This window comes from Ochotona princeps, chromosome 5, assembly GCF_030435755.1.
Source record: "Ochotona princeps isolate mOchPri1 chromosome 5, mOchPri1.hap1, whole genome shotgun sequence".
Classification (NCBI taxonomy): domain Eukaryota; kingdom Metazoa; phylum Chordata; class Mammalia; order Lagomorpha; family Ochotonidae; genus Ochotona; species Ochotona princeps.
Genome location: NC_080836.1, coordinates 86734725 through 86747391, shown reverse-complemented (window position 1 = coordinate 86747391; position 12667 = coordinate 86734725). Strand labels below are relative to the sequence as shown.

Genomic DNA, 12667 nt, shown 5'->3' with positions numbered 1-12667 from the left:
TACAAGAAATTGTTTTAAGAGCTTCAGGCTGTCTTGATATGTTCCCTGCCCTGCACTATGTTCAGCTACCTTCTACACTGAATCACAGAAAAGGTTCATGGGAACTGAAATTGAAGTCAATTTTGATACAAAATAAACACTGAAACTAACAGACTGTTCATAATGCTCATTTTTCATAAATATTTTGAAGATCCTTATGCTTATATGCTAAATTATACTTTATCTTCCTTGGATCAAGGAATTCTCAGAATTGTGAACAACAGTTTCACTAATTTTGAAAAAGCAAATAAATAAATAATAGTATTTTATTTGAATTGAAAACAGTTATTCACTATTTATTACTACTGCCAGAATTTGACACATATAACTCTTACTAGCTTCTTGTCATCTTAGAGCTCATTTTCCCTCTAATAAACTATGTAGCATTAATGCTTCAATTTCCTACCCTTATGAAAATACCATGTTTAAAAAGTAAAACTGCACTAAGATAAGGTGTTCAAGGAAGTGATAAGAAATCCAGATACAAAAACTCAGAGGCTTCTCTAATATTCTTAGCTCACATGCTCAAGGTTTCAGTTCCAAGTGAATTCTCAGAGCTGGTTACAACCAACGTGAAAGTATAAGAGGAGATACCTCTTCTACATTTAAATTGTCAGAGAAATATTAATATATGTTAATATATTTTCACTGCATGCATATTCCAATAAATTCTTACTGTGGCTTGCTAATGCAATAATGGGTTCAATTAAAAAGCTAATCAATTCTTGGTTACGGCCTCAGGATATATCTTATAACCACATTCTGACAGAAAATATATAAAGTTGGTTGGTAACAGATCACTGTTTCTACCAATGATACCTAAACAAACACTGTTATTTAAGTGATAAACTTAGCTGGTTGCCAAAGGACACGCCTACAGATAAAATAGCGTTAATTCTGCACCCCTTACCCTAGTTTGTGGAATAACATAATTGATTTTAGCATTAGATTGCTGTGCAGAAAAATCTGATCATCACTTAGCAACCTGTGTTGAACTTTTTTTACCTGCATGTAATAAAAATATTTTTTAAAAGATGGCATATGAATTGTCAAGACTAAGCAAAAGGTGATTTATTTATATGTGTGTGTGTGTGTGTGTGTGTGTGTGTGTGTGTGTGTGTATAAGTTATTATCAAGAACTGTGTGCTGCGATTGTTGTGTGGGTTGGTTCTCCATCCAGCATCAATAGGAGTGTTCTTCATTTGTGGACTCCTGTTATTTGGCGCACAGGCAAAGGAATGCTCAAAGAACCAGATCTTAAATAGATCTGACTGAGAGAAGGGTGACATACCTAAACTTTAACTATTTAATTTCAGATTGTAATAAATAGCTCTTTAGAATTTTCCAATCAGTGTTTCCCAAATTTGGATTTTAAAACGGTGAAAGTGGAAGTTATTAGAAATTATGATATGAAAAGAATTATAAATCAGGACTGGCTGAAACATGAGATATAGAGTGCTGTGTGTGTAGAAAAGAACAGGAATATATCCAACCCAAGAGAATAAAGTGTAAAGGTTGTTTTTCTTTTTATTTATCTGTTTTCATTTTACTTGAAACTCGGAGAGACACAGAGACAGACAAGAGATCTTCCATTCATTGGATCACTCCTCAAATGTCCACAAGAGGTGGACCAGGATAACATCAGTAGGCCAGGACTCAGTTCAGAACTTCCACTTAGATAGCAAGGATATAATTATTTGAGTCATTAACTGTTGCCTACCAAGGTGTGTAACAGCAGCAAGCTGGATCAGAAGCACAGTAGACAACATTTGAACTCAAATATGGGATGCAGAGGGTACCAACTAGTGATTAATTACTACAACAAATTCCCTTCAAGCATTCTATTTCTGAGGGAGGAGAAGCAAGAGGTCCACCATGAGTGTCTTGATTTACCTCTCTAGTTAACAAAATCCAAGTATGGGGTCCAGTAGCATGGCCTAATAGGCACCTATGGTGCCAGCATCCCATATGCACACAGGAGTCCCAGCTGTTCCACTTCTGATCCAGCTCCCAGCTAACGGCCTGGGAAAGCAGCTAAGGATGGCTTAAGTGCTTGGGCTCCTGAAGCCACATGCAAGAGCCAGATGGGGCCCCTAACTCCTGGGTTCAGATTTTCCCAAATCTGGTTATGTTGGTCATCTGTGGAGTGACCAGAAGATAGAAGAGTTAACTGTCTCACCATCTTGTCCTCTAAATTTGCCTATCAAATGAAAAAAAAACAAATCTTTTTTTAAGTTATTTATCGTTGTGTAACAAATGACTAGTTTATAGCACAACTAGCATTCATATCCTTTTTTATTTGTAAGGTAGATTTTACAAAGAAGTTTGTACTTCAAGAAACTTGTCAAAGGTCAATGTTTGTAGTTGTAAAGCTGGCATATAAATACAAGCTGATCACAGTGGTTGAATTTATTTGTCTTCTAAACACACTTTAATAATGTCCTATACATTTATGACTCTTTAAAAATACTTAACATCCATATACATAGTCTTTAAGATACATACTTTTTTCTGAATGTTTCCAAAGGAATGTTTTTGACATGAAAATTGTGAAAAAAGGTATATCAGAAACAAAATATTTCTACTTCAGTTATAGAAATGATTTACAAATCATGCTGAAGTATCTCTGATTGCCTCTTTACCTGTCCAATTGCTCTGTCTCTCTCCAAAGAGGTCAGCATCTTCTCCTTCAGTAAAATGTGGTGCTTCTCATGCAGCACTCTTATTGTTGGTTCGTAAGAGGCATAATGTAGCTTCAATCTAGGAAAAACAAAAGGCCATTGCATCATGAGGGATTATGCGTTGAATCAATGATTTTCATGTGGCATATAGACATGGTCTGACTTTGGAATGAGCATGAATAAAAGCAGAAAGGTCAACACACTAGAAACCAAAAGGAAAGAAGCTATTACTTAGCACAGAACCCCACAGCAACTTGGGAAGGAAGCAGGTTAAGCACAGGAAAAGCCAGCAATGCCCTTAATATGTACCTATTTCCTTCTAGCCCCTCTTGGCTGCTTTCAAATATTTACCTAGATGACCACTGCTCTTTTCTGAAATTTACAAAATAAAAACATTGTCAGTTTAATCAACCCAGCAACAATTTTTTAATTATTATTTTATTTTAATAATCTTTACATAGTTGATTAGGGCACAAAGGCTACAGGAAAGTGGGAAAGACCATTATTTTCACAATTTTTTTTTTATGTCTGGGGTAAGGGGACAGATAAAGGGAGAAGCCCCACCCAGCTCCCACCCATCCCAGGGTCCCCGACATGGGGCATGCTCTGAGGCACTGCTCAAGTGGTTTTGATAGTTCGACAATTTTGAATTGCTGCCAATCTCACCATTCCAAGTGTGATGAAATCTCTCCAGAATCTACTGGCTGACATAGTCCACCGTAGAGTCTCTGTTTGCTCAGATATTAATGGCAAACACTTGGCTGAGGTAGATGATCAATTTGTTCTGTCCTCCATCCTGTTGTGGTACCAGGTGTCCTCTGTAAGTTCTGATAGACTGCCACATCCTCCATGTGCACCTGGATATGCTGTCTACTGCTCCATCTAAGCCACTGAAGGGGCTCAGCTCTGACACATGCATTCCACAGTAGGAACATGGAACCTGCAATTCTCTCCATGGTTGGGATTCTGAGATCAGCAATTCAGTTGGGTGGATCCCCAGAGAAACTTCATCTGAGGTGATCACAGACCTAATTTTTTTTCTCCACTCATTTATTCATTAATTACATTGTAATACATGACACAATTTCATAGGTACTGGGATTCTCCCCCCTTTACCCCAAACCCTTCACCCCATGGTGGATTCCTTCACCTTGATGCATAACCACAGCTCAAGTTCCGTTGGGATTCCCTCATTACAAGCACACACAATACATACAGAATCCAGCATCCCACTGTCCAGTCAAGCTCAACGGCCTCCTAGGGACGCCCTCTCACGTTTGAAGGCAGAGCCAGCAGAGCATCACCCCGATCAATTAGAAGCTCCAACATATCATCAGCAACAATCCAGGTACGATGAGACTGGGTGCAGAGTCCACTGATTGACATAGTCCATCTTAGAGTTTCCCCTTGTCCAGTTTTTCGCTGCAAACATATAGCTGAGGTGGTTGATTGATCTACTCCATCTTCCATCTTTTCTTGGTTAATGTTTGATTCCTCCATTTTGTTCAGGGGAATCCCCAAAGAAACTTTGAGGTGTTCCCAGTCCAGGTTCATACATGTACTAGGAAGCACAGTGCCCGCCACAGTCCATCACTCCGATCAGCTGGTGGTTGTAACCCCTGGGTTGGTTCTATTCTGAGCCCTGACCTCCATTGGAACCAATGAGTATTGCAGCCCTTCCCGGCTCTGCCCATCACACACTCGTCCCTCACCTAAACCAGTGGGAGGTGTGCTGGTTGGGTGCTGCATTCCCTACTGGCACAGGCCATTTCACCTTTGCATTTTGTGTTTTGTACTGTTTTAATTGCAACCAGACCTGGCCAGGCCCCCACACAGTTCCAGCGCTCGGATTTGCCAATGGATGACGTGAACTGACTCAGACTGGTCTGCCCCCAACCCGAGCACAGACCTAATTATGTGTGCTTGCCAATACAGGGTCCGGTATATTCTGTCGCCCCAATCAGCTTATGAATATGCTGGTGGTTGTAATTGCTGGGTCAGTTTTGTTTCCAGTCCTGTCTTCCTCATGAAGCAATGGGTGTTATAGTCCAGCCTGATTCTGCCCACAACACACTTGGCCCTCACACAAATCAGTGGGAGCTGCAGCCTTGTTGGAGTGACCCACAATAAACCCCACCAGACCCATCCCCTGCCCTGGTTCCTCTACTTGCCAGTATGTACAGCAGCCTGGTCCAGTCTGTCCTATATCCCATTCAGCTCTTATACATGACAATGGGCATTGAAGCCTATTCAACCGAACCAGCCCCACTATCCAGCCTACACACATGTTGGTGGGTGTCATTCTGTCTAGCCACGCCTGCCCCAGTCCTGGTTTTCATGCTCTCCAGTGGGAGTGGTAACCAGCAACAATTTTTAAAAAGGCGAGAAATAAAATAAATTGGATGATTAAATATTCACATCAAAAACTAAGATACCTTGAAAGCAAACTTCAACAATCTATACTTAAAATTAAACATACAGAGTATTTTAATACCTCAGAATAAAAAATTCAATAACATACAATCAAAAATATTTAATGTATTTTAACTTGAAAATTCCTCAAAATGTTTTTTCCAGTTTGACTGAACTGTAATTTACATGCAGTGTTATATACAGACAGATCTTATATTTTACAGTTCAAAGAGTTAACCACCTATACAATCCATATGATTATCAAAGTAAAAATATTCATAGCATAATGGCATAGGCAGCTAATCCTACACTTGCAAGTGCCAGCATCCCATGCAGGCACTAATTCATGTCCCAGCAGATCCACTTCTGATCCAGCTTCCTGCTTATGGCCTGGGAAGGCAGTGTGGGATGATCCAAGTCCTCAGGCCTCTACACTCAGGTAAGAGACTCAGAAGCTCCAGACTCCTGGCTTCGCATCCATTTAGCTCCAGAAACTGGCCATTTGGGGAGAGAACAGAGGAGGGAATCTCTGTCTCTCCTTTGTAAAATCTGCCTTCAAACAAATAATTTTTAATAAAAAGAATATTTCTAACACATACACCAGAAGATTGTGGAGTTTCACAAATGTGGTACCATAGAATAGGTTCTACTTTGAAATAGTCTTTCACTTAGCATACTGATCCTTATGTATTGTTGACCTTTCCAGGCATTTAATTTAACAATGGCCATACACTTTGCAAATGTACCATTAGGTGATCTAATTATTGTAAGAGCATAACAAAGTATCCTTACACAAACTAAGATGGCTGCAGCATCACTAAGTAACACAGTCTCAAGGGATAGTATTACATTTTCAGTCTGTTGTTAACTGAAACTTTATTAGTTCACTAGGCAGTGCATAATTATAACTTATTTATCCAGTATTCTTGCAGATGTTAATCAGCTGTTTTCAATTTTGGCAATAATAGATAATGCTGATGTGAACATTTTTATACAAGTGTTATAGAATTTTATAGATCTATACATATGTATGCATATACCTATCTATATATATAATTTTCTTTGGATAAACACTAAGGGACTAAGTAGACAAGCTGTCAGTTATAGTTTCAACATCAATATATGACTCTCCTGATAACTCTATCTCCTCATTAATATTTGTTGAAAAGTTACCAACATTTATCAATTTAATTATTAATTTTATCAATTTTATTATATTTTCAAATAATTAACATTTTGATTTGTTCTTCTATTGCTACTTTACTGATTTCAGATATTTTACTTCATTTATTCTCTTTTTGTGTGTGATTGATTCTTTTTAAATCTTTGAATATGAATGATTGTATAATTTATTATAAAAATCATCCTATATAAACATTCAATCCTATCAATTTCACTTCAAGCTGCTTTGGACCACACATTTTGATATGCTGTATTTTTAAGCATTTAGCTCAAAATACAAGTGTTTGTAGTATCTGAAATAAGGTACTGATTTGCCACTTATTTCAGAAATTCCTATTGACACTTTCATTTATTCCTAAATTCATTTGCATATGTGGAAAACATTTTCATATATTAATTCCTTGAAATTTAAAAAGACTTAAACTACAGCCTTATAGGTGATCTAGTTTGTCAAACATTACAGATGCACCTGAAAAGTCTAAAGTAGCCCTCTTCCTAATGTCCTTATGACGAATTATTATTCCTTTTATTGATGTGGAATTGCCCCCTTTTTCCTCTGGCTCTCAGGATATCCCTGGAAATGCCATTTTCATGGCAACTTTCCCAAGGCACTATTAACTTTGAAAGGTATCCCCATCATTTGCTTAAAAAAAAATCTAACATTTTATCTGTAGAGTAAGCTTCAGCAAAGGTCCCAAAAGTACCAGATTGACCTCCAAGACATATTGCTAATCCCCATTGTGCATGTTAAGTTGATGTGTGACAGAGATAAAAGAGGCTACACATTTCAACTGCTGTGACAGTCAGTAAGCATATAGTAGCAAGCAGGTGTGTCGCCAAAGACTGAATTCTGTACTACTTGGTGGAGATGGCTGGAATGTAAGGCTAGACACAGAAGTATTTATTGGCCTTACACCAGTTCCTTGAGGCAATGAACCTAACAACCCTGCAAAAACTGTAGTGAATGAAGTAAATTCATAGACAGGATGGCTCTAAGAAACCTGAAAACAAAGGGCAACCAACACTGAGCCAAATGGCAATGTCTGAGCTTCACTGGCAGACCACAGAGGAAGGACTTAAGAGCACAGCAAATATGAATAGTTGTGATTGCCCCATATCTTCAGTAAAATGACCTAACACCATTTACCAGAGTGACTGTACAATAAGGATATTTTAAGGAGTTACCACTGAAAACAGCAACATTATGACTCTTGTGTCAGAACAAGAGTCTTCACAGGCAGGAAACAAGCAGGGTTCTGGCTAAAGTTTGGCACACGGTTGGTTTATTTGATCTGCGAGTACACTGGTGGTGAATTCCAATGCTCCCTAATGAGTTAACTGAATTCATACAATTGAAAAGTTAAGTGTATTATCAGATTAAGAATGCCATGTCCAGTCTCTTCATTAGGAATCAGAATACATCCATGAGAGGCTACCTCATATTTGCCCTTGGTTTTGTTCATTTTATTAGCCTTTATTCTGTGGGACTCATGTTTCTTTCTTTTCAGTTTTTTTTGCTCTTCATGGTCCAGGTTTATTATTTTCTATTGTTCTCTTGTCCTGTATGTTGATTTGTTCACTTGCAATGTCCAGTCTGCTAATGTCATTAGATTCTCATCACAAATATTATGCTTATAAATCCTGCATTAAAGCTCAGTATAATTTAACTCCTGCATGCCACTGCAATAGCAAAGTCCTACATTTACTCATCTTCGTATTTCGATCTAGCAACAGACTATCTGGCACAGAGTAGATATTCAGCAAATGCTGAATCTGTAATTTTTCCTCAAACTTTGTATAACTGCCAAATTATTAAACGCTAATTAAGGATTCTGCAATAAATATGCTAAGAAGTAAGAGCAACTTACCCTTTGAGGTCATTAATTAATTTGTTTTTTTCCTGGAGTATTCGCTTGTGATGTATACGATGAAAGTCACGTTCTTTCTGAGTTTTCAACAGCTCTTCTCTAGCCTTGCTGGAAAAAAAAGAATAATAATGTTAAGTATCACTACTAATTCCGTGCTAAAAAAAATTAATCTTCGGTTCAAATCCAGCCCTGACAAATTTGAAGCATGAAAAACAAAGTTTCCACAGAATTCTCACTGAAGGACCGTATCCAGTGTAACTTGGCTGAAGATAATAACGCATATTGGATTAAGGAATGAAGGAGAAAAACATGGTTTTAACAATACGGCTGATAAACATCTCATTTAAGTAAAAGAGAATTAAATGGATACTGCTACAAAATACTTCCAAATTATAATCTATTGAGTACATATAATCAAAATACAAATAACACACATTAACTCAAAATAATCACAAGAAAAAGGATACAGACTTAAACTCTGAATGTTCTAGAATCATATTGTTCTAAATGATTTACTTCTGCTAATTGGGAAAAGAAAGCTTATATATTTGGGGGGGGAGGGAAGACCAAGAATTTACTTTGATAATTCACATGAGAAAAACATACATCATCAATTCAATTAGTAGAAATAATTTCCAAGTTAATGAGGTAGCCTTTTACTCTCAGCAATATAAGAAAGCTGCAACATCTTCTGCAAACAAAGGCATTCTTTCTAAGTCCAAATTCTAAGTGCAAAATTAATGGGCACGTTTCTCCCATCTCTCTAAAGCAACTGAGTTTCCATATAATAACACAAAACATAATTTATAATAATGAGCAGCTCTAACCACCTTGGATAACTAGGAAATACCACTGTTCTGTGACTTTCACATTCTAAAAAAAAAAAAAAGCAGAATGAATTACAGCAGTGCCATGAAATTGGAATCTGAAAGGAAGAAATCTGCTTCTCTGTGTCAAAGATTTCAAAATTCAAATTCCTGAGTAACAAATGCACACAAGTGGAGTGCGGAGAAGCAGTCTGGAGTGCTGTCAAAGAAGCCCTTCGGATGGGGGAAGGCTTTCAGGCTCCTGAGGGGGCACATGCCGATCAGTGTGACTTCTCGCTGCAAGATTAGATTACATGTAGGCCATAATGAGTTATTTGATCCATTCCGGCACATTCCTTTCCTCAACCCCCTCACCTGTATTGTTCTTCCCTTTATTGTGTTTTTTCTTGTTTGGCTGTTGGTTTTTATTACATATGGAAAAGCAATGTATAAAAAATTCAACAATACTAAAACCTTCGATTACACTATATGGAGACAATCTTTCAAGTGAAATAAACTGTTGGTTCAAATATTCAGTCTTGAAAAATCATCTGAGGAATTTGCCCATGATAAGATCAACACTACTGTTTCTAGGTTTAAACTTTGTGTGTGTGTGTGTGTGTGAAAGAGAAAGAATTCTGTTTCCTAAAGGAAGAAAAAACAAGGATTAAGACAACCACAAGGACCAGTGTTGTGGTGTACCAGGTTAAGCTGAGATTTGCAGTATCAGAATCCCCTATGAGCACTATCCTGGCTGTTCTACTTCCTGCTAATAAGCCAGGGAAAGCATTAGAACATGTCCCAAGTTCTGGGGCCCTTGCACCCACATGGGAAACACAAAAGTTCCAGGCTCCTGGCTTCATCCTGGCCTAGTTTCAGATGTTGCTGATTTTGGGAAAATGAATCAGCAATTGGAAAATCAAGCTCTTGCTCTCATCTAGCTCTCAGCTTGCTCTCTCTCTCTCTCTCTCTTCCTGCTTTTCAAATAAATAATATTTAAAGAATAATGATATTGAGTTTGAGGGGCCCAAGCAGTAGCCTAGTGGCTATATCTTCCCCTTGCATGCATCAGAATCCTATACGGACGCTAGTTTGAATCCTGGTAGCTCCACTTCCAACCCAGCTCCCTGCTTGTGGCGTGGAGGGCAGTAGAGGATGGCCCAAAGCCTTGGGATCCTGTACACACATGGGAGATCCAGAACAATCTCCTGGCTCCTGGCTTTGGATCGGCTTAGCTCCAGCCATTACAACCACTTGGGAAGTGAACCAGCACATGCAAGATCTTCTTCTTTGTAAAATTGCCTTTCCAATTAAAAAAAAAAAGCACATGAATTTGAAAAGAGATAATATCCTCATTTTCTGTAACAAAACAACAAAAACAAAATCCTTTGGATTAACGTGAGTTTTGAACTGTGATTGTATAACTACAAATAGTGATACCAACAGGCACTTTTTCTCAGTGAGCACAGTGGCTTCCACACATCGATGGCCTGCGAGGATTTAGCAGTGTATTCAGTCTCACCGTTTTCAAGCCATACATTCGGTTTTTCCTCTATGCACACAATTACTTTTCTCTACTTGCTGAACACTAACTCATGTAACTACTTCAAAAACATCAATGAGGTACCACCTAACGCCAGTAAGACTGGCCCACATGAATAAAAGCACCAACAACACTTGTTGGCGAGGTTGCGGGGAAAAGGGAACCCTACTCCACTGCTGGTGGGGCTGCAGGCTGGTACAGCCTCTATGGAAATCAGTATGGAGAACATTCAAACAACTCAAATTCAACATACTGTATGATTCAGCAATAGCACTCCTAGGAATATATCCAGAACAAGTGTTTTATGAGAAACCAACATGCACTCCTATGCTCATAGCAGCACAATCAGTAATTGCAAAAACATGGAAACAACCAAAATGCCCATCAGTAGAGGATTGGATAAGAAAGATATGGTTCATCTACTCCATGGAATACTACTCAGCTATTAAAAAAAACAAAATGCAGTTCTTTGTGGCCAAATGGGCCAAACTGGAAACCATAATGCTAAGGGAAATGAGCCAATCCCAAAAGGTTAAATACCACGTTTGCCTTAATTTAAGATGATATGATGTTATGTATAACATGTTATGTTATGAATGTTATATGTTGTATATAAACTAAAATTGAAGTGTAGGTGAGGTGGTCACAGAGGGTGGCTGGGAACTCGCATTTACTTTTAACATATTGGTTACTCATTACTATGTCAATTAATTCCATAATGATGTAAATTTTTGCTGATGGTATGTTGGAGCTTTCAATTGACTGGGATGATACTCTGCTGGCTCTGTCTTCAGACCAGAGATGGTATACCTAAGAAGCCGTTGAACTTGACTGGACAATAAGATGCTGGACTCTATGTTTGCTATATGCTTGCAATGGGGGAATCTCAACTGAACTTGAGCTGTGGTTATGCAACAAGGTGGAGGAATCCACCATGGTGGGAGGATTTGGGGAGAGGGGGGAGAACCCAAGTACCTATGTAACTGTGTCACATAATACAATGTAATTAATGAAGTAAAAATTAAAAAAAAATAAAATAAAAAACCTTGAATTGTTATTTTACTACTATTGGTTTCAGTTATCAAAGGAAATAAAAAGCCGGTGATGCCCATGTTGCACTGGCTATAGAATTAACACTCAGTTTCTCAGCTATTTCTTAAAAGATGTCTCTGAAGAACATTAGAGCACAGTATTTAATGGGTTTGACAGTGACACTTTTCCATTTAAATTTTAAAACTCAACAATGACAACCCAATTTACTAAACTGAGCCATCCTTTTATTTCTATTATCAGGCTGATGATTTCTACAATGATCTGGGATGACTCCAGGACACAAATCAGTGTCCATATGGGATGCTGTCACTTTCAGGTAGAAGAATAGCCTGTTGAGCCACCATGCCTGCCTCCATCAAGTTTTCTACTATATAAAGTCTGTTATCACAATGCTTTGGCCAATATGTTTCTATCGCAAAAGTAAGGAAAAGTAATTTTCCCTCAAATATTAATATGAATAGTTTATTTTTAAATATTGGTGCAAGAGTTTCATATATTCAGTGTTGACAAAAACAGTACTAGAGTTACAGAAGATTTATATCTTAATAAAATCCATACTTAAAAGTTAAACCGTATGCATTTTTCAAATTTTTACGTTATGGATGTCAGAAACACAATCTGTCCTATTGAGATCATGTTCAGATTCATTAAGAAAAGTGCATTGGATTTGTGATGACTCTTCTGGGCATCAGACTGTTCTGCAGTTTCACAGTATTTCCCCAGTTTCACCTACTCCAAAATATTCATATTTAAATTAAACGTTTTTTATATTACAAACTGAAAATATAAATTACCTTGTTTAAAATTTAAATGGAAATTTTTGCTTTGAATTAGGATGTAAAAATCTGCAAAGAAGGCTTCCTGCCTTAACAACACTACAGGAACTACAGAATCATCTTTTGGGAATTCATCAGAGTTGAAATAACAAGGCAAACAAATGACATAAAATCCAAATCCAAACAAACCACTGTGAATTAAAAATATAAATGGAAACTGCGGCCACAATGAAAGGATGCCAGGAATTATATCTAGAAATATTGAGTAAAGACAAGTGAGGGTTGGCACAGTGCTCTGAAAAGCCAG

At 37.7% G+C, this 12667-nt stretch overlaps 1 protein-coding gene across 3 annotated transcripts in view; it reads right to left on the bottom strand.

Moving 5' to 3' along the window:
• The window catches only part of SPAG16 (sperm associated antigen 16), an 886848-nt gene that overhangs the window by 842063 nt on the left and 32118 nt on the right, over nucleotides 1-12667 (bottom strand). For all 3 annotated transcript variants that reach the window (XM_058664972.1, XM_058664970.1, XM_058664971.1), the window contains exons 6-7: nucleotides 8183-8290; nucleotides 2682-2799 (exon numbers count right to left, since the gene is read on the bottom strand). In XM_058664972.1, the coding sequence (XP_058520955.1) occupies nucleotides 2682-2799; nucleotides 8183-8290 (226 nt within the window). The remainder of the gene's footprint in view (nucleotides 1-2681; nucleotides 2800-8182; nucleotides 8291-12667) is intronic.